Source organism: Camarhynchus parvulus, chromosome 8 (genome assembly GCF_901933205.1).
Source record: "Camarhynchus parvulus chromosome 8, STF_HiC, whole genome shotgun sequence".
NCBI lineage: Eukaryota > Metazoa > Chordata > Aves > Passeriformes > Thraupidae > Camarhynchus > Camarhynchus parvulus.
Window position 1 is genome coordinate 21661448 of NC_044578.1, and position 23642 is coordinate 21685089.

Consider the following 23642-nt stretch of genomic DNA (forward strand, 5'->3'; position numbering starts at 1 on the left):
CTGAAACTGGGCAAAAAGGGAGCTGCTTGTACATGTGCATTAAAAATTTGGGCAGTGCTGCAAGCCAGTGCTTTGTCAGGTAAACAGAACACCAGGCACACTTTGGCAGCAGGCTGGCTCCCTGAAAGAATTATTTGTTTCGAAAGCCATATCCCATGAAACTTCCATCTCCATCTGAGAATAGAATTACAAAAAACTACTTTGAAGAGTCACCACAATGTCAGTACATTGTGGATAAAACTGCAATTCAGTAATTTAATACAACTGGACATTTTGGTGGTCATAAATTTGCTAATCAAATGCCTTAAAGAGCTTTAAGGCAGGCAGGCTGTATCACCAGTTCATATTTTTATCCCTTTTACAGAATGACTGAGCAGTTTCATCATGGAAGAACAGAACTCTCCTGGTTCTCAAATGGATTGCTAAAAGAAAAATTAAATATTCTCCAAATGTTTCCATCATAATAATATTAAACATAGCTGCCCTGCACCTAAACAGCAAATGCCATTCAATTTCTTGACAAACAAAACAAAAGACAGATGGAGAAAAAAAATCTGAAGTCAACATAAAGGCAGGAAGTTATATTATACTGAGTTTCTGAAGATGATGCTTTAAAGGTCAAACTCCAGAAGTAAAAGTGACAGCAGTTAGCAGTTGGTCCTACCTGGGCTTAAAAGGACAATTCAGACAATATTTACAGCAAAGACACAGGACTATGTTTGGATTTTCTAAGAAAACTAAGATTTCCTGCAAATGCGTAGAGAGAGTGAACACAGATGATTTCCACACAACTGGAAATTCAGCTATGACTGCCTACATCTCAATAACCACACCTGGACAAAATTTAGCATTCAGTTCTGATGTTGGTGTATTGAAGGATTTTAAGGTGTGATTTAGTTTTGTTTAGGTCTCACTGAATAGAGAAAAAATAGGAATAAATAAGAAAAAAGACAACACAATGAGTGCTTAAGAAGCTAAATGGAGTAAATAAAGCAAGATGTTTATGAACTTCTCTTGGAGACAGTGGATAAAGTGATCATCTACACAATTTTGCAGAGTAATTATTTAAGAAAAGAAAAGAACTGTGAAACTATCAAACAAGCCCACATGAACATATATCTGAATTTTTCCCTGCACATGCTGTAGCCTAGAGCTGTTTTTGAAAGACAGTATTTGGAAAAAAAGTAAAATGAGAATGATAATTTCATTACTTTAAACAGATTCCTTCATTTCTTTCATGATTCCATTAGAATCATGATCACATCTTTTTGTTCTCATTACTTCATTTACAGCTTACAAAAATACAAAGCATGGAAGGTTTTATACTTTACTGTATAAATTTATAACACAGTGATTCAATGACAAGACATGAGTAGGAAGAAATCTGACCTGCATCAAGAGGAAAGAGATGCAAAATGACTACACAGAAGTTCTGAGTAACACAATAAAACTCTTGACCACTTCTGACTGTGTTTCTTTGGGAGCTTTTTTTAATATGGACGAGCAGGAAGAACAAAGAGGAAGGAGGAGGTCAGGCAGCCATGATAGGAAATTATGGAAGCACAAACAAGAGCTCTCACTCTGTGAACACAGCAGAAACAAACCACAACAGGCAAGGGCATGCAGGGTCAGCAAGACAGACCGGTGAAGATGGGTGGCAACATCCCAGTGTTCTGGAGACTCATGAAGATAGAGAGGAAATCTGTACCTAAGTCTTGTTTTCTATTTTAAAGCTACATAATTCTAGTAGCAACAGCATCCCAGGAGTTTTGTCTGGTTCTGTTCTTTGATTGATTCACCTGCCCATCTGTTCAGACCATGGCAAGTTTTCTGCCATTTTTCTTTGCTTGCTATGCAGAACAAAAATAGAACTTCCCACCACATCCTGATTCATTCATTCAGTTTGATATACAGTGTCATCAAATTTGCCTACATTTCAAGAGTAGCAGCTGTCTCTTACTTGTAAAAAGAGAACAGATACCAAAAAAACCCACCCAAACTATTTTTCATCTATCAACTGAACATACCAAAAGCAGCAAGTATTCAGCCAATAAAGTGATGAAAATAAAAATATTTACCTGGTTTGTTTCCCAACTTTTATTAACAGTTGCTTATATCCCCCCTTACTGAAGATGCCACACATTTATTTTTTTACCCTTTCAGAATTCACAAGAAAAACAGTTTAAAAAAATTAAATCTTCCTTTATTAGTCATCTTAGTATACTGCAAACTATTTCATGAAGAATAACAAAAGACTAAGATACTGTACAAAAATTAACACACAAAATAATGGTACTAATAGAAGTACCTATTAGCATCAGAAGGACAAGTCAGTAGAATTTAACTGTGGTCTTTCCTTTAAAAAAAAAGGAAAAAAGGAAAAAAACAGAAGAATGCTGCAGGGACACCACAGAACTGAGACATAAGCATCTTCTCAAATAGAATCGTATTTCAGACAAAATCAAAAAAAAGGACATTCACTTACAAGAAATTATAAGCCTTGTAAAAAAATGCAAGGAAAATTTTTCCTATTTTCCATTTTAGTATATATTCCTTCATGCTAATAATCAGACTTAGTAACACTTCTGGTTAAACTCCTATTCCTTAGAAAGCTCTGGACGAAGTCACTTTACCTAAATGTATTTTTAGCCAACTTTCTTTGCAAGGATTAATTTCATTTTTCCTTATTGAGCAGTCCACCTACAGTCCCTCTGTTCCACCCAACATTTTTGCTGATGCAAAAGAGCAAGGACACAGAGTGTTCAGAAATAGAGATCACCTACTGAAATTCTATATACTTGCAGAACCATTAATATAAAGTTTCCAATCCTGCATCATTTTCCTTCTCTCTGCTGTTACTGCTGAGTGGGGCTTCTTAAAACACACAGCCACATGCTTAAATTCAACAGTATTTGTTTACATGCATCTCTCTCCCAAAAAAATCCCCTTGGGAAAACTGGTACAGCATGAAGAGGTGAAACTCATGCTTGAATCATTAACTCTACTTCCTAATAAAAAACATGACACAGTAAATACAGAGGCTATCATCTTAACGTTTTTCCTTTCTCTACAAACAAGGCAGACAGATTTGTAATCTCTATTCTGAGCAAGTTATCCACCTAGTGCAAACACTGACAGAGCAAATTTTTCAAATGCAACTCTGTGAAAAATGAAAATTAGTCCCCAAGTATTGTTTGCAGGTCATTTCAAACAATAAAAGTATCCAGATTCAATAAAATCTTCCAACTCTCCCTGCTCTTTAAAGGCTCACAGACAATTTTAGAACCAGTGGGCAAAGGTGGAGATGAAATCTCCAAAGCCTGTGTAAGTTAAATGAAGTTTACTGTCAGGTTCACTTTTCATAACTGACTGACACCATTATTTTCCTGTGTGTACAGCCAGAACTTCCACAACAGCTTCAGGTGTGATGTCTGTGAAGACAACTGACCACAAGACAAAACACTGTTGATTGTCTAATTATTTTAGCAGAAAACCTGCCCACTTATTCGTATTATTCCAGCAGCAGCCACACACAATAGCTGACTCACAGCAAAACTAACAAGGCTGCCTGGCAATTACCCAGCCCAATTATCCCACCGATTACAAACTGGAGGACCAGCCAGCTCTCATTCTGCCAGCACTTGTATGTAACACACCCAAGGTAAACTGCTGCTGCCTGCTCTCACTGTGGGCACTGCGTGGTGACAGCAATGGTGACAGTGGAGCACCTGTCAGACACCCCAGTGACACACACGGATGGAGGAAAAGCTTCCCAGAAGCAGCACTACTACCCTGCCAGGGCTCTGTGCCTTCAATTTTTCTTTTAAGACTTCACAGCTCCATACACAGAGGAGCCACTTCCTCTCAGAACACCCCACCCTGCTTTTTTACCTGCTACACAGCTAACTAAGATACACAAAGTTGAATAGGATGAACTATTTTTTAATTACAGGAGGTAAAAAAAAAAATTTAGAAGGAAAAAAAAGTTTTTAGCAGCCTTAAAAAAGGTTAGTGGCAAAAATTAGCCTGACTGGTTCAAAGACCCAGGTTCCTCCCTTAGGAAAAGGCACATAAAAATAGTTTAGCTTTGATCTGTAATTAGCACACTCTGTGTTACACTATCCTATTATATTAAAGGCTTCTTCAAGCTACACTCTATCTTTTGAAGCTTTATTCAAAAATGAGTAAGGAAAAAAGCTAAGGTAAAGGTGATACAGAAAGCAAAAAATAAACCACTGAGGAAAAAAATATTTTGAAGCTTTTAACATATATCAATGATGTAACTTCAGCAAAGTGCCAAACTGTTCTATATTATAAAATATAACCATATGCTCAATAAAAATACTTTGTGTGAGGAGGTTTGGCGTGGGGGTGGTGGTACTGGGGTGTTTTGTTCTTTAAATTAAATCTGGCAGTCATGGAAAGAAAAAAAAAAAGCACGAGAGACACGGATACTGCTGAAAGCCAAAAGAACCAGATTCCATGTTTTAAAATCTGCAATTATGGATCAAGGTAAATCAATATCATGAAAAGAAACAAATTACACAAACATGCACAAAAGACTACTTTAAAAACACTTTTCCCAAAACCATTATGTCAATTATTTGGACATAAATATATGTATAAGAAAAATCTTGGAATGAGAGCCACAATAATTTCTCCCCCTTGAGAGTGTGTGCATGCAATTTTCAGTTCTGTTTTCTTTATGTTAAAAGACCCTTTACTCATTCATTCATGACACTCAGCTAATGAGCAGTTTGAAAATGTCTCTAGGCTTTGTTTATTGTGCACTATTCATAACCTATTATTAAATATAAGTTCCAGGGAGGGATACAGTTTCCGAGTATGGATTGTTGGAATATCAAATTAATAAAATATCTTCACAAATGGCCTTAGAAATGATGAGGTAGTAATATCCCCATTTTACAGATTAGAATGTGGGCCAAGAATAGAGATCAAAAGTGTTAATTAATTCTGGCACCAATTTAAGCACCTCCTTCTCAACATACATAGCTTTATGAAACAGTCCATCTTCAAAGCACAGTTTCCACTCAGAATGAAGCTGTGAATGCTCAATACTTCTACTAATCAAGACCCAGAGTTTTGCCTTGAATGTCAGAAATACAGAATAAGCAATTAGAATTATCCCCAAAATCAGTGGTCGAAGTGGTTTATTCAGTATCCCTTGGGAAAAGAACAAGTAAGGATGGTCTTTGGAAAAACCTTGACTTGTACTAATCACAAAACCTTTGTCTTCCAAATTTCCTGCCTAGTAAACAACTATTAAAGCAAAGAAGGCAGCACAGCTGCAACCATTTCAACACAGAGTAGCTTGCACCCTTAACAGTGTGACATCCCATCCTGCTCCCACCCAGTCTGACAGCCCATCCAGGCTCTCTCCCTGCAGACAGTCTGTTTGTCTGTCTCAAGGATCCCTGCCCCATCTGTCCCATTCTCCGACAACAACATATCAGCTTTTCTCCAACCTTCCTGTCCTCATGTCCAGTACTGGAAATCCCATTTCACAATTTCCCAATACACCACTCTTATTTCCTTACACTCCACTCCTCAGTCTCTACTCCCAGTGGTATAAATTCCCTGTCTGCCTTCTCCCAAACCCTGCCAGCCCAGCACAGGTGTGCTTGTCCTCCTCCTTCCCAGGCAGAGCCTCTCTTTGGGCCTAAGGATCACTCAGCTCCTTATCCCAGCCTACTCCTCAGTCTGCCTTGGCTTGCCTCTTCTCCACATCCATCTCAGATTACTCCCCTTCCCAGGTTGTTAGAAAGAACAAACACCCTCCAGACACAGGAAAGCTTCAGCCCATTCAAAGTATCTAGAAAAAGCTATTTCTGGCAAAGCCACCTGAGTCACCCACCCTACTCCAGGTCCAAGCACTGACAGACACTCAGGTTGTGTCAGCACCAGCAGACACAGCAGGTTCACACAGCTCTGCATGTACAGAAATTCTCCATTTCTGGAATTATACTCCAGCAAATTCTCTTAAGCACATATGTTAGAAGAATTGAAATTTAGGGAAATTTTCACAGCCATTACCGTAAGAAAAATCCCGAGTTTTACATCTGTTTCAAGGCACAAAGGGGCTAAAATTATTTCAGATTCGATGGTTGCAAGACATTATAACGAAGCATTGGCATGCAACATTTTAGTAGGAAATTACTATATTTTGACAAACTGAAAGCATTCTCACACAACTAAACACTTGGCAATCCTAGCAGCAAGCAGTTAATTCTGCTGGACATGTGTGTGCATGGCAGAAAACAGCTTCTGCAACACTGCCATTCAAAATACACAGGAAATAGCATTTTTCCCACCAGCTTTCCAAACAAGAACACCAACTATCTCCTACAACTGCTCAAGTTTTAGATCAATGTTTTGGATAATAAAAAGACAGATAACAAATAATAACCCTCAATTAATAGATAAAGGTTTCTCAAAATCCTGAAAAGGGCATGCAAAATTTAACACCTGGCCTGCTAAATTCTGACACTGCACCTCTTCCCTACACAGATGCTTCCCTAACTTCATACTCCCAAAATTCTTGCAAATACCACAGCAAAAGAAAATTACTGCTACTGCAATTAAACAGTCAAACTATAGCTACCATGTACTAGCAATACTTACCAGAAAATCCTGCTTTCTGCAAAACCATCTCTACATTTCTAGCACATTCCCAGGACAGCAATCCAGCAGAAAACAGTAAGAAAAAAAACATTCCCAGCAACACAAGCAGCTTTACTGCAGAGGGAATGGGCAGTTATGGGCTCTGAGGCTCCCAGGGCAGCTAGCCCTTACACAGGTAAGCTATAGCCAACCTCAGAGGGCTGCAGTCTCAAACTCCAGAGCTAATGTACTTTGGCATGGGAAGCAGGGGCTGCATTCCAGACCATGTGGAGGGGAGAAATTGCCTGATGCAGTTTCATACAGTGAAGCCCAAAATATCCACCACTAGTGAAACATTGAAATTAGAATCCATGAGATTTCAAACAAGTCTGAACAGAGCTCCAGCTCCTGCAAGGAACAATTTAGATCTGTATCAGTAACTTGGGAAGAAGTGACTATTCCTGCATTTGGACTATTCTACAAAAAACAAATTCAAGGATAAAGAATTTACTGGTCCTATCTATAGAAACTGGAGATAGGAATTTCAAACTGATGTTTTAAAATATTGGTTATTTTACCCAGCTAATTATAGTATGTTTATCTTTATTTAAAGCTGAAAAAAAACACACAAAAACTGCTGTCTGAGGAGTGACTGAAGTGCCTAGGTGACATTTTGTACAATTCATTTTCCATCTATCTTGAGAAGGCTGCACACATATTTTCAACTTTTCAGATGAAAGCTTTTATGCTTGTTTCCAAAACATGATTAACTTCCTTAAGATCTGTATGACATATTCAGTTTAAAGTTTGCAATTTTTTTCAGTGCACTAAGATTATTTGCCAGAAGAGCCTAAAATCTAAAAATAACTGCAGAAATTAAATACTTTGAAGTTTAGTGCTGAGTTAAAAAACCCCCAAGATTTTAGTGCCTCAATAACATCCCTTCTCGCAAGCCTAGTAATTTTATATTTAACCTTAAATACTATGCTAATTATTCTGCACAACAATTCAAGTCTCTTGTTCCAACATCTTCAGGACAGACTTTATGAACTAGCTCTTTTTACTGAATTATCATAATGTATTTTCTTCATTCAATTAGCAGGCTTTTCTTTATTTGTGGCAATTTCTTTAGCCAATATATCAACTGCTGCTTAAAAACAAGAAAACAAAGTAAAAAATCCACAGAAAATTTTTACTTTATCACTGTTTGTGGCAGAGGAGAACCATGACTAACAAGAAAAGGGACCAAGCCTCAAACTTGCCTTACAACATATTATTGTATTGCAGAAGGAGGTTGTATTATGAGGTAACAGCAGTTCTCATGAACTACCCTGAACCTTGGCAGCCATGCACTATCACATGTTCTGCAGTGGAGGCCACAGACAAACAACAGACCATGAGCAACTGGGACTTAGCACAATAGCTAATAATTATTTACTTGTAATATCTTGGAGGTAATAGTATCCAGCAATCTAATTCACTGGCAGAAAAATCAAGTTTTTCCTTCCTTCACTATGTCCACAGAGGGGTTACACAGTGCTGAGGCTCTGCACAGCAAAACCAACTGAGAGTCAAACACAAACATTTCCCCCTCTGATGTTTCCCTCTCAGTTTTACTGATATGCCAATATGCCACATTCAAGAGGCCATTAAAAGCTGTACAGTAAGAGATCCTCAATTTTGAACTCTCCTGCTTTTGAGAATGGAGGCTATATTGAAACATCCCCCTGTGACAGAGACAATTAAAAAAATAATGAAGGTAAAGTGGATTAAATCTGTGTATGTACATACATAAACACAGCAGCAGAGAGAACACGAAACACCTCTGCTTTCATTATGTGATATGTAAATGCCAATGCACAGCTGCTTTTTTTTGGACATACAGCAGATTCTATGAATTCTATTAGAATACATCTGAATGCACCAAGTGATTTTGCTCAGTTGCCTACTCAATGGGGACAAAGAGAGCATTATCTGCAGGTGACAAGAGGGACAGTATGAAAGCTGGGGCAGTAAGGATGTCGTTCATTAAGGGAAGAACTAAAGAATTCATTAAGGTGCACTGTGAGGCAGGCAGCCTTGTAAGTATTCTCTGATGTGCCAATAATGTCATAACAAATACCTAACTAAACTAATTAAGCAGTTTTCCCTCACATTAACATTGGTTTTAGTGTCATTCAAGTTGTGGTCATTTACAATTTCAGAAACATCCTTGATCCCCTCTACAAATCACACAAGCCTGGTACCCAAACACTGTTCTGAGGGTGTCTCCACATTCCCCAACAACTTAGAGCAACATTCTAGCAAGAACACTGGAAACCAAAGCAGTTTATTTGTCTTGATAACACAACATAGTTATTTACCTTAATAGTGTGACAGGCAGCCACTCTTCTAGGAAGATTCTATACTACTACATATCATTCATTTTCCAGGCAATTTTTAAAATACATTTTTAAGACTGGTGAGCCCCACATTTAAACTCATATTGTCAAAGTAATCTACCAAATCATTTCCTCCACTAGCAGCATGAAGACAGTGCATTGTGACACCTCATACATATTTAATAATAGCCTGATAGGCTGTCATTAACATCAAACAGCAATCTAAGTTTGCTACATTAAACATGATCCCTGTGTTAAGAGGACAATCACTAAGTGCCTCCAAGATCGAGCCTGTAAGAAATACCCACCGACTTGAACAAGGTGTAATGAGGCCAACTGCACTGAAAAAGCCACACATTGGATTTAAAATTAAATAATAAAAAAAAGCAAAGGAAAAAAGAAAAAGCTTCAGTGGGTCATAAGACCAGACATGCCATAAGGCAATCTGTCACAGAGTACTCATATTAGTAACTGTTGTGTCAAAACTGAACATTCAAAAGAAAAGACAAACCTTCCTTTATGTTTTATGAAATGTAAGCCCACAGAATTAATAATTCATGAGATGAAGAAAAATATCACATTTGGCTATAAATATTAACAGACACTGTCAACCTGCTTAGAACTAAATTTTGACTGTCCTACCTCACAATTATCAATTTAGAAAGGAATATTCTTCAAAAGCTCAAAAAAAAATCAGCATGAAAGTCATTAATGAAGAAATTAACATTCTCTATTCACGTAGGTCCCAAGCAAAACAGCCCAACTGTGTTCTGTGCCTGGTGCTGCTGAGTGAACACTAATTGACTGGCATTGTTTGTGCCCATGGTGGTGTTGTGCTGTGTTGACAGCAATAATGCTGGTGTGCACACAAGGAAAAATGCTAAAAGGACATACTAGACCCAAGAGACAGTAGAAGAAGGAAAGGGAACAAGAGAAGGTAGTTGTCAAATGACAAAGAAACATTAAAAAGGCAGTTAAAATGCCACAGAAGTTTCAGAATATGGAATTTTATACAATGGGTCTTGGATAAATTTTACTGATTACCTAAATAGCCATTTAAATATTACAAAAAAAACCAAAAACAATTAACCCATAATGCCAACCACATATCAGTAAACTCACTTCATGTGATCTCAAAGAAATATGAAATACATTTTCAGCAGTTCAAGTTCACGATCTAGAAGACACTTCTGCTGTATGGCCACAATTCTCTGCTTTCACTGCTACTATTGAGAATAGAATATTGGAACACAAAACACAATTGTGCCAAAATACCCAGAATACCATTAAAATGGATTATTCTAAATGGTGACAGTGCTTTTCCTTACAGGCTTTTTTCCTTCTCCCCAGCGCTAATTTAACTTCAGTCTACTTATGGCCCCATCTGCACTTACATTCTGAGCAAAGTGTTAAAAATACTTACATAACATCAATATTGGCATACACTAAAAAAACAAAAGATCAGACTAAACACCTTGCTTTTCTCAGATCCTGACATTTGCACTGCATTTCACTCAGGGATGATCACACAGAATGAAAAGCCAAAGTTGAACATTACAAGCTCATTATTTTTTTTAAAAAAGGTAATCCCTACCTTTATCATTCTAGAGAGATCTCCAGCATCTGCTAATTCCAACACTATGTTCAGTTCATTGTCTTCAATGAATGAGGCATAATATTTAATTACATTCGGATGATTCAGTTGCTAAAAAGGCAAAACAGTAATTCACATTTTAGTGTAGAGCATATCACATGTTTTAAGACTAACATAACAAACATTCTTATTTAGGCAAACAAAACAACCCCTAAAATCTATTTCACTATGATACAAATTAGAAAAGTATATGCTGATAAGAACCATTTACAAATACTCTGCAAGAACAGGATGGCATTTTAGGATCTACATGGTGACTGACACTGCAGTTTTACAAGACTTTTGCTTCAATGTATATATCCAATAGCATGCTAAACTTACCTGGAACAGCGAAGTCAATTTCTGAAGTAAAGAGCAAAATCAATTTCTGAAGTCAGGATTTTACCGTACAAAGGACACAATATTTTAATTTTGGCAGAAACTTTTACTAGAAGTATTACTCATTATTCTATCAGACTTACTTTTCAATATTAACTTCTAAAGTAACAAAGATCACAAAATTCTTCAAAGTGAGGCATTTAAAAACTACACAAAAAACAGTGGACACCTCAATTATGTCTATGAAAAACATACCACATTTTTTGATGACAGTTGCACATTTTCTAAACAGCTCTTTTACCTTAAGAAGATCTATTTCTTTGATGCAGTCAGCACGGGCTTTGGCATCCATCAAATCAAATATCTACACAAGAGATAAAACATTTTTATTAAGTGATAAAAATATAGTAAATTGAGTAATCATTATCATTATTTCATAGCATCCATAAAGCAACCTGAATTATGCATTTCATGGCAAGATGTAATATTACAGTAAGAAATATTTCTAATGCTCTGATGCACTGATTGAGTGCTGTGGCCATTCCTTTAGCCCCCTCATAGGAAACAAGTCCATTTTAAGTACAAGCTTACCAATGACTTAATTGCCACCTCTGCATATCTGTTCCAACACACAGCAATAACTTAGCACACCTTATAAATGCTTCAGATCTCAGGCTCTTATTCCATTCTGCCACACCTTTTTCACAATCCGATTCCTTAGAACTGAGCATACCTTTTTACCCCTAAGTCTTGCTACAGTCTTCCATTTCAATTCTAAAAAATGCATATTATTTTACTCTCAGGATCAAAACTTCATTGTCACCTCCAACTCCTTCTCTCCCATTTCCTTCCCTTCAGCCAGCAAAGAAGTGACTTGGATTATGCTATTTGTTTATTAGAGCCCTTTTTTCTAAGCCCTTATCTGTCATCTTGATTTTTATAGGCTTTTACAGTTAGACATTTCTGCTCTTCGTTTTTCCCCCACCTCATATCTACTCCAAATTATTTTGCACTGTATCTCATTTTTGCATTCTCCAGTTACCCTGAAGAATTAGAATTACTCTTCACTAATTTCACTATTTGTTTGAAGCACTTTTTTCTGCCATGAGAGTCCTTGTCCAAATTCTACACATCTATATTTAATGTCTATTTTCACTCCCTTTTTCACCTCCTCTGGGTTTTCACTTCACTAATGTGCACCTCCATACACTGACTATTTCCCTTAAAAATGACCAAAATGCTACTTCCTCTAAGAATCCTTCCTCTCTCATTTGTGATTACTTTCTGAATTTAACAAAACAACAAAAAAATAATCTCCAACTTCTTTGTGGTCTGCATATTATATTTGAGCTATCCAGAAGAATCAGACACCCCCAGTTTTATTCCTCACCACAACAGTTACAAAATTACCTTTTCCAATTAGAACTTCTCATGCATATCATGTTTCTAGATAGTCACCAAGAAAAGATGTATCATGCCCTGTGAAGATCACAGGTATCAGTTCCAAAAGCTCAACAGCTGACAACTTCTATTTAATATCTTGCCACTAACTCCAGAAACCAAAATATGGTTTAACAGCAGTGTCAGTACTGCAAGTCTGCAAAGAGGTCATCTCAAACACACTGCCTCACTGCTCACACCACATCACCTTCCTTCCCTCTCCCCAGAGAAGTTCAGACACATCAGGGAGTCTGCACATGATTTGCTGAACCTCACCTTCATTTTCTATACCACTCTGCACAGTGAGTTTGTCATTCCTTTAATCAACTGAAAGGAGGGGGCTGGAAACTTCATGTATGGCGCACAGACCTCACAGAGCACACATGTGCCCTTGACTAACCACTACTCCTCTTCACACATCCCATCTTCTGTCCTCAGAGCTAGCATCAGAAAGAAGAGCCTGTAGCGGACACCAGACTCACTTTTTGAAGAGGGGAAAGAAAAAGTAATTTTAAAAAAATTTAAAAATCAAATACCAGACTTGCAGATAGTAAGAAAAGGGGTAGAAGAGAAGAAAGAAGAAAACAAAACTACTGAACAAGAAAGAAAGGGAATAAGCCGCCACAGGATTACTTATATACTAACGCCAGGATGATGGGAAACAAAGAGAGTTAAAAGCAGATATTCAAGCAAGAGACTGGGGGGGACCCAACAAACACATGTTAAATCACAAGAAAGGAATGCTAACACTAAGAAATAAAGCAATTTCACATGTAGTAGAAGAAAAGAGTACTATATGTGAAATTACAAGTATTAAAAGATAAGCAACACTGATGAAAACAGAAAAGAGATTATGAGTTCAAGTTGGAAACAGTGAAGGAGATGAAATAGCCTGTATCAGTTATAGATCTGCACTTTGAATGAAAGAGCCTTGCTCTTTAATAATTCTAACAACACATTAAACTGCTAGGGTTTGGTACAGTCATGAGGGAGTCTAATTATTTTCCTAGAAAACATTTTAGAAAATCCTAAATATTACAGGTAGCACATCAACTGAGGAAATACTGAGAAGGCATGAAATCAAGTATTTTTCCTTTTAACCTGAGAGACCAGAAAACGGAAACCTTTATACAGCATCTCCCAAAAACAACCAACGAAACTCTACCAGGGAGCAAGGGAAAAAAGGGAACAGGTACAAGGGAGCATCTCGAGGCTCCTATTTTTGTTGAGTTCTAGACAATGGTGAGATAAGATCATTCCTTGGAAGTGATACAGAGATTCAACTCCAAACACTCTGGAAAACCTAATCAAAACTGAGGACAGAATTCTAGATTAAAAACTGTACACAAACTATCTCCTTTTAAGATTTGGAAAATGACCAGAAACACGGTTTCAAGATTCAAACCAAATGAGCTTCATTGTGTGACAAAACAGGGCAGCTTGCACCTGCTCATGTGTGTTCCAATATGCCAAGAGGCACACTAATTTACCTATTCCAGGAACAACTCCCTGCACACCTAAACAAACAGGTTTTCAAAGAAAAGCTTTTTTACAAGCTAAGCCTCTGCTAGGGACATAAATCAGTACATCTCATACAGCAATAACAAAACAATAAAAATAAAACCCTAGACCCAGGCCTGCAAAAAGCAGAATCAAGGCACAGGAAAGAAAGACAAAATTTTGTTTGTGTATTCTGGATAGTATTCCCAGCACTTCTCATTTGTTATTAAACAGCATGGAATAGACTAGACCAAGCAGCTGCTCTCCCCAAAGGACAAGACCAAAGTTTTATAAACATGACTCCCTTTACTTGTATTGCACTTCATAAGCATCTTTACAAATTTGTCACAGCTTCAGCTAAACTGAGTATTTCAGAAATTACCTAAATTAAATATAGCAAGGCAGTAAAAATAAGTCTTATCTGATCCATACAACCACAAATACAGACAATCTTAAGATTTACTGTTTAGCATTCTTGTGGTTCTCAGATTTTGATCCAGATCTAACCTCAAAGGACTATAAATAGCATTTCCCAGAAATCTAGAATTTGAGTTTCACAGACATTAACTTCCTCCACCAAGATATTTTAAAAATAAACAACTGAAAAAAGGTGAAAATATCATTCAATCCATGGCCTCTGCAGAACCTCTGAATCACACCAGATGCAAAAAGTTTTCAGAGATTTTCTCTCTGAATAGATCATCTTTTATTTTGCCAAACTGCTGCAGTTCAGACCAGAGGATGCCAGTGTAACAAGCCATGACAGCTCACACAAGGAGGTTACTGTAAACACAAGGAAAAAACCTCTGTGTTCCTCACCAGCAGATGACTCAACCCTGAAGAACGTCTCACCCTGAGAAATGGAAATGGCAATGAAGGACTTGAAGAACACCCTTTCAAATGCCTGTCAGCCCTGCACAGGGCACCTGTCAGCACTGCACAGGGCTGCTCAGCAGGACAGGCTGCCCTTTGCCCATGGTGTGCTGCACACTGGCCATCAGTGTAACACTGGAGGGATGGGGCAGCTGGTGTGCTGCACACTGGCCATCAGTGTAACACTGTGCAGGGAGCACAGTACTTCCATCACGACTGGAAGTATGGCAGTACTTCCATCATGACACTTCATAGTTTTTAGGCAGATTAATTCCACCTTCAGCTCCATGACTCAGCAAGCTCAGCTGAAAGGTCAGCCTATGCTCAGCATGAGTGCTGCACACAGATCTCTCTCACACACACAACTTTCACTGTACAGACAGTACCCCCGTGGCCATCAGCAGGCCACAGGTCTCACCCACCCCAGACACACACTGCCCAAGGACTTGGAACCTTTTGTCCAGCCTTCCCTGAGACTGCCCTCGTTTTCTGAGCTTGGTTTTAGCTGTAGCAGCACATGCCCTGCAGCTGAGTGACTTAACTGTAACTAAGTCATCGCAGTCAAATGACTTCTGTCTAACCCGGTTTTAGATCCAGCTCGGCTCTGTGCAACTGCACGGCCTGAAGGAAATTACAGCAGATATAACCAAAGTCTAAAACAACTTTGGATTTTTGGATCTGCTTGAACAATAAGCTTTTGGATCAACACAAACTGACGGCTTGAAATCAGCCAGTAAAGTCTCCCATAAAGACATCACAAGCACCCTCCTTCCAGCAGAGCTCAGGTCACTGATCATGCTCCACACACTGGTTATTGGAAACTAGCAGTAATTAGACAACCAGCGTTATCATCACTGTAACTGGCTAACAATAAAAACTGCTGTGTTTAGATCAGACTGCTAGGATATTCAAACTAACAATAATTCTAATTCTTGACTCCTCTTATAAGGTCAGGATCACAGGGTAATTCAGTTTGGAGGTAAGCTCCTCTAGTCAGCACCAATTCCACTCAGCACAAACTGCACAGTGTAATTTATTCTTATTTAAACTTCTAATGCTTTCCCCCCAATTTCTATTTTCAAGGACTATAATAAGATCAACATTTCTAAAAATGAAGTGATTGTTTTAAAAAAACTAGTAAGCAGCAAACAATAGAGTAAATATTTTTATGATGTAACAGTTTTCATAAAGAGTGCAATCAAAAAGTCTAATTCTGTTAAGCTTTTTACTTTAGCTAGTAATTACTGTCAAACTCCTTAAAACAGTTAGGCAAATACAGCTGGAGAGATTTAAAGGAGCATTTTAAAAGCCCTTAGCAGTTTTTTCCCCACTCAGCAAGCACACTGAGTGAAATAAACCTTTTTCACTCTCAGTTTTTCATCTCATCCTGCAATCATCTGTGTACAAAGGGAGAGTAGGACAAAGATATATTGATAGTCACACTTCTGTGTGCTATGCAACTAAGGGATCTCTGGTAGCTACACTCAATCTCTTCTCTAGTACTTTCATGTGAGCATAGATTATAGCTCTTTCTTTCAGCATTCCAGAAATGTCAGTTGTAAGTACTGTCAAGAGATACTGGTATTTTTAGAATACTTTCTAAGCTGTTATAAGCTTCAGAGTGGGAACTGTTCCTATGCAGATGTGTAAACTAAACAAAGGAGCTGCAATACTTGAGTTTAACTTCCTGAGTGAAGTTCTTATATACACATCCCCAGAAAGCTACAAGCATAGCAAAAAGGTTTAGAACCACATGGAATCACCTTGATGGAGAACATCAAGGCGCAGCTTCTAAGTCCAGACTGTATCTGATCAATTACCAGCTACCAACCAAATCCATCATCTGAAGTGAAGTGCCAAGTTGGGAATCTAGCTGATTCCACTTGCTCTAGACCATCACTTTTCCAGATTTTCCTTTTCAGCATTGAAAAGGATAAATTTAAATAATAAACACACATCTGTTCTGTTTGAAATTCTGTATACAATAAAACCAGCAAAAAGCATTTCCAAACCAAATCACAGGCATGACTGCTGTAACATAAACCTTCAGAGAAGCAAGCAAAATAAAGACCCAAATGCACCGAAATATTAAGAAATACAATACTGAACAGCAACAAGCATTAGAGTATTTTGCCACCACAGCACTGCTGTGCTGAGACAATAGTGCTTCATAAAGTGTGAAATTACAAGTGCTTTTCTAAGATTAATTAACTGTAATTCAGGCCTGAAGTAGCAATCCACTGACAATGCACAATGAATAATGAATGTATGTCCTAGATAAAAGGATTCATTGTCTGAATCTCTAACATGGGGCCTCCAATTCTGGAATGAAAGAAAAAGAAAGATGGAACAATGTAAGGCAGAAATGCAATTAATCTGAAATTTTGTTGAAATATGCAGCTTTACATACTTGAAATTTTGAGTAGCTAGGGTTTCCTTAAAAAATAGCTCCTAAAGTGAACTCATCCAGCCTTACAGTCACTGACTTAGATATTTACCACTCTTTTGCCATTTAAAGATGATTTGTGACCATTAATTGCTTACTCTGCCCTTGGATTGGTCCTTGTTCAGAACACTGCCCCACATCCCAGGTGTTCTGCTGCAGGGGTTACCCAGAGCTGCAGGAGCAGAGGCACTGCTGCTTCCTCAGGCACCATCTGCACCATAGTTTGGATCTGAGACTTAGCACCTGTTAAGAAACTTACCTAAAAACTTTTCAATTTTAACTGCTACAGTCATAGTTTACTCAGGGCTGACCTTTTCTGATGTTTCTTTAACTCAAAATATAGCTTAGACATTTGTAAAAGTTCAGTAGTGAAGATTTGATTTTATTTCTGTTTTTATTTAGGTAATATTTTAACAGCTTCTCAGAAATATAGTTATATGCTGGAAAAAGAGAGAACCTAATTATTATCTTCCTAATTACAAAAACACAAATCAAACATAGGAGGATGAAGCACAGAGAGTACAACAGGAAGAAAAGACCCAATATGCCATTTTGTGAATTCTGCTGGTTAAGTTACTATTAAAAAACCTGAAACAGTTCTTACTGTGTTCTTTGGTTTTTACTAATAAAAACCAAATCAAGAATATGACTTCTTTCTGTCATCTGGACTCAGCAGCAATTACAAATACAGCAAGAGTGGTTTCTGTCACCATCTGCTTGTCCTTTCTCCCACAGCATCTTACTGCTACTTGCTTCTGCTCACATTTTTTCCACAAACATACATTTTATACACATTAATATAACATTTATCAATATTGTACATATTTCAGCCAAATAAAATTTTATTAGCGAAAAATAAACATTCTTGTTGGAAAGCTTCATAAGAACCCAAAACTGGCAATCCTTTTGGAACAAATAAAGGCTGAAATCCTGCAACTCCAAGAGAGGATAACTGAAGGATTCTAAGCCCCATAAGCCCTTGACAGCAGAGACACACATGGGGTACCATTACCAAATACACATAAAGGAAACAGGTACACACCTAACCCAACCAGGAAAGCGAAATGGGGAGGGGATGGCACAGACATGACTTGCAAGATTGGAGAGGAAGGAGAGCATAGATTATAGCTCATAGATTATAGTAAGATGTGAGAAGATGTGAGATGAGAATGGGTAGATAGTGGGAAAGTAGAAGTTCACATCTCAGTCATGTCACTTAACATACTGTAGAGCATTTAGAGACACAGTCCTAATGTAGAGAGTGAAATCTATGCACAGGTGTAAAACAGAGAGAATAAAGCCCCTCTCTCATAAGTGAAAGAAGCATTTCTCCTGTTTTGTCCATGCTGAACTTCCATTAAAAGGCATCGGAAAAAAAAAAAGTATTTTAATTTCAATAAATTCAAACACGACTGAAAGCAAAAGGAAGAAGCATTATCATAGAGCAGACCCATTTTTTAGCTCCTCTGAAAAGTAATTACTTCTCAATAAAAGACATCTATGAAAATAAATTTCATAGTGAAATTAAGTATTGTGATTATATTTACCAAAAATATAGGTAAATCTAGGCAATCTTAGGAAAGGTCACAGGAGCACAGTAGCAATTTAGATGGTCTTCTGTCCAAAAAGAAAAGCTTTAGATAGCAACTATGGAAGCTGGAATGGCTGTGCCAAACAACCTGTGCTGCCTTCTGAGCTGTCGTTATGTGTTTAGGAATTTTTTCCCCTTCCAGGTTAAGCAAGTCTCACTTTCCATTCAGACAGTAGTGTCCTACACATATCCAGCCTCCACAAGGAAAGTGACATTGCACAGAACACAGCCCCTCATGACGTGCCCTAGGCAATAACTTCTATTGGAAAACCAACAACCTGTGTTGGACACTTAAAGACAACTGGAACCCTGTCACAATAAAGCCATTTGGGAAAGGCACAAATTTTTAACACTATTTCCTACCAACAACCAGGTATATTCTTAGAAACTTAATAAAGGATTAAATAAAAATTAAGTAAGAAAGCTTTTCTGCTGTAGAAAGCATCACGTGCATAAGGACAGTATGATGTCATCTTCAGACATCGAAAAAATCTTCTGTCAGACTGGGAAGTCTGCTGTGAGAATACAGCTACACATACTGACTTGTGAAATGCTGTTAGGAGTACACATGCTAAAATGCCTCTATTCTTAATGCAAGCACTGTTATAAAAATTTCATGGTTGGACTTTTATGACTTTCTTCAAGTACCCAGGCATTCCACATCCACCTTAATTGACATGCATTTCAAGTCACATTTGACCTTTTTGGTTTCTCACACCCTGAAAATGAAGGAAGAATTAGCTTAATGTTTTAAGACTGTTGATCAAAGTTCTTAGAATATATTTCAGCTTTTGAAGTAGTATATATCTGGCAGTTTTCCCAGAAGGGGGAACCAAGTCTCCTTTTTTATGACTGCCAGGACTAGCCCTGTCTCCTGCTGCTGCAGCACACAGGCAATCACAGAAAAAGAACAGCAAGTCAAGATATGACAGAGAAATTTACAGTGAATGCATTTAACTCAGCAAAACCAGAACTATTAAAATGCAGAAAACTCTAGAAAGCAATCTACAGAATATTACACATATTGTCTTGCAGTCTATAAAGGTAAAAATACCCTTTCAGATCTGATGGCAGTACTTCTTCAAGTATTATACCAAACTTATCTCAAAATCAAAAGTGAAATGCCAATTTAAGTTTTAATTTCGAAATTAAACACGTTGTCAGAGAACTTTCATGGTAATTCCAGAGGGTAGTGGTCTTACAACTAACATCTCTGAGCAGCTCCAAACAAAAACAGAATGAAAATGAGACTGGATAGAGGCATAGCTCAAGTTGTCTTATGCCTGTGTGACAGTGGAAATGTTTCAGTCTGAAAAGCTGCTCCCATTTAAACTGCTGCTTTTGATTTAAACATTTTAAAAATGGCTAATTGCTAAGACAAAGTATCTGAACAAATAATTAGTCCATTTCTTATGTTAAAATTTACAAGGGCTGGGCTTAATGTTTCTTGGCCATAGAAACTTAATTAGCCTGCTGCTCTTCCATCTTCTATGACAACTGCTGTTTCACTACTGGTTTAACCATGAACTTTGGAAACACTCAGGCTCCTCAAGAAAAATTTTTGACCAATGCAATTCACTTAGATCCACAGTGCTCTTGCATTTAATCACCATGTAGAGTCCCACACAGATGTATTATTCATGAAGATGATCATATGAACTGAGCTGTATCCCAAAATCTGAAGGAAACTCTGAGCAACAGATTCAAGCACAGTTTTGGTTTGTATTTGTCTCAGGTAGTTTTCAGTCTCTTGAAACAGTAACTCCCCTCCTTTTCACTATTACAATTTTCATTACATACAGACATTATTTGATTTATGCACTTTTGAAGTGTGGCTACTTAACTGAAAGATTACAGATGTTTATTCAATAAAAAATGCATGGATTTGAATAAAATATTTTCACAACAGACACCACTAAATATTCATATTATTTCTAGATTCCAAGCTTTGGTTAGGAAATACAGCTCATTTATACGTGTTATCTTTTTCAGCAACTCTGGACTTTACTTTCAATTTCAAAACACTGGTTTGTGGAATACCATATAAAGTCATGTATGAATTTTCAAAGTTCTTAATTCTCTGCTATCTCTAAACATTTAAAAATTCATTAAAATCACATCAGAATGCCACATGCCTTTCAAATTTAACTGTACCGGTCCTTTTAATATTTATACAAAAATCATCTTTACCTGAACCTTCTTCAGAGCCACTGGAACCCCATCCAGCAGGCAGGTTGCTCTGTAAACTTCACTGAACTGCCCACGGCCGATCTTCTTCTCTATTCGGAAATTGGCAAGGGTGTTGTAGCCCATGTCAGGTCGTAAGGCTTTCTAGAATCAAAGATATTGCAAAGAAATTTGGCATTTAAGACTAAATCAGTAAGACTAATCACACCAGTGTAAAGCTACATATGAAGGAACATGGTTTAAACTATTAAAATTCCTCCATGACAATGCATTAAAACCAAAACTGTTCCTGACTAATCACAAGCTGTTCTAAAGAAAACATTCACTGTACCATTTGTGGAGTGAGAATTGAAAACTATAAATTCTTGAGTGTATTTAGAATATTTTCACCTTATCAGGAGTTTGAGACATAGAAGAGAAGAAATCCTATCAGGCTTAAATTTGCCATGATTCCGATGTCCTAGCCCTCCTAGCATCCAAAAATTAAAGAAAACCCTACCCAAACACTTAATAAAGGATCAGCTTTATGACAGTATTTTAATGTCCCTCTTTCAGTGGCTATGCAGTATATTTTTATATATCCTTCTGTTGCTCCAGAAATCAAAATATGAGAACTCTCGTTTTGACAAAAGTGGTGCAGCATTAATGCTCCAGTGCATCCCAAAGCGCAGGGCCCAGCTTAATGAGGTAGTTATAGGCCTTTTAGGGAAAATGTCTGAAATTACACTTCAAGATTTTAAATTCTCTACACAGAGCTGCAAGATACAGACTCTCTAAATAGGCTATATTTAAGAAGTATTGTCTACTTCCCATTAGAATTGGGAGTTGCAGCCTCTGCACAGCAACTTGACAAATATTATCGTGAACTACTAAGGCAGTGTGACAACCGCATGCTGAGAGCAAAGTCTCACTAATGTGTTTTGGCATGCAGGTTTGTAATCACACATTTACATATGCAATGACCTACATTTGCATGTCAGATCACACACTGTCTTGCTTTATTAAGACTGGGCACCTCCCTGTGCTTGGCGGCCAGAGTGGCGAGAGAGGGCCAGAGGGCCGTGTTTTTTGGCAGTTGAGGGATGAACTGCCACCAAGGATTAGGCTGATATGGCCTGAGCATTAGACACTTCATTAGAGGTAATCTGTTTAACAGTGGGCAGTGTATGTAAACTTCACAGCCCATTTGCGGCACCTTTTCCCCCCCATGGCCCTTCTTCAAAGGGCAGCGTGGCTGAGTGACAGCTTGTCTCATCTGCTCCCTTGTCCTGTCACACAATTTAGATGTGGAGATCTGACATGAGAAGCAACATAGCTGCACATCTCCAACTACCACTGGGTCTCTCCTCACCACAATGCAATTTGTGGGGAATAGGCTTGTGCAGGATAAAGATTTCCCTCGGTCTGAGACCATAACAGAACAGATTATACACACTTGGCTAATGATCACATTACATTGTACTGCCAAGGAAATCAGTGAGACTCAGAACATTATAGCTTCCATGGAAGAGATATCTATCTGACAACATTAAAATAACCAGAGTGCTTCCCTTTTTTCAAATTTATTTTTTAAACTTCTGGCCAAACAATGTATTAAAACTGCAAGAACGTTATTCTTTTTCCTGTCTGAACAGACTCCTGTAAATTTCAGATCTCAGCCACATATTCAGTTGTAATCCCGCACAGAGAAGAAATGTGGAGAGAGGAAAGATAAGCTTAAACATTCCTACTAGAGCAAAGACAAACATCATAATATACTAATTAATTAATCGTGGCATTAAAAGCTCATTTATACAACAAGCAGAGAATTTCAACAGAAACCATCATACTCCTTTTCAGACTTGTTTCAGTCTCAGAAAAGAGCTGATAGACAATTTAGCAGCAGACTTCCATGGAAAAAAAGCATCCACAGGAAGGCCACAGAAGTTAGTAGAAGGCATTCACAGTTAACTTCTAAAAATATACCAGACAGTGGCTGTCACTGGAACCAGAGCTCTCAAGAGATGTTTTACTTCACTCTTTCTCCAAAACTTTCTATTTGAACTCAGTTCCCATTATCTTTGAGATTTACATTTTCAAAAGCATTTCGTGCCCCATAAAATATCAATGAACTTCAGTACTGACCTAGACAGGCACAAAAAAAAGACAGCATGTTTCTCCCATCTGTTAAGTCAACACTGAAGAAGCCAACTAAGACCTTATTGACCAAAATATCCCAGTGTACATATTGGTGAGCCCAGCACACAGCACACATCAGATTCTCCAGCGAGCAAGACTTCACAGGAGGTCCTTGTTCTCTCCCACTGCAACCTCCCCAGTATTGCTCCATCACTGTATGCCAGTGCACTGTATGCCAGTCAAAAATTCATCTGGATTGTTAAAATAAAACTCAAAAATCAACTTGATCATTTCTTTTTAATTACTTACAGATTCAGTTCAAAAACAAACCAAAAAACAGATGGATTGAAACAATTTAGAGATTCCAATAAGCAGTTAAGAGTGGAGTCAGACAGGTATTTCCTAACTGGGCTTTTCTGTTGAAGAAATCACACCACACATTTCTAAAAATGTTAAGCCACGTTCCTTCAGTGAGGATTCCTAAGCTATAAAACTAAGCTCACTCAGGTTGAG

At 37.7% G+C, this 23642-nt stretch overlaps 1 protein-coding gene across 1 annotated transcript in view; it reads right to left on the reverse strand.

The window, feature by feature from the left end:
• Window positions 1–23642, reverse strand: part of NEK7 (NIMA related kinase 7) — a 66908-nt gene that overhangs the window by 30340 nt on the left and 12926 nt on the right. The window contains exons 3-5 of the mRNA XM_030953081.1: window positions 21015–21155; window positions 11276–11338; window positions 10597–10707 (exon numbers count right to left, since the gene is read on the reverse strand). Coding sequence (XP_030808941.1) covers window positions 10597–10707; window positions 11276–11338; window positions 21015–21155 — 315 coding nt within the window. The remainder of the gene's footprint in view (window positions 1–10596; window positions 10708–11275; window positions 11339–21014; window positions 21156–23642) is intronic.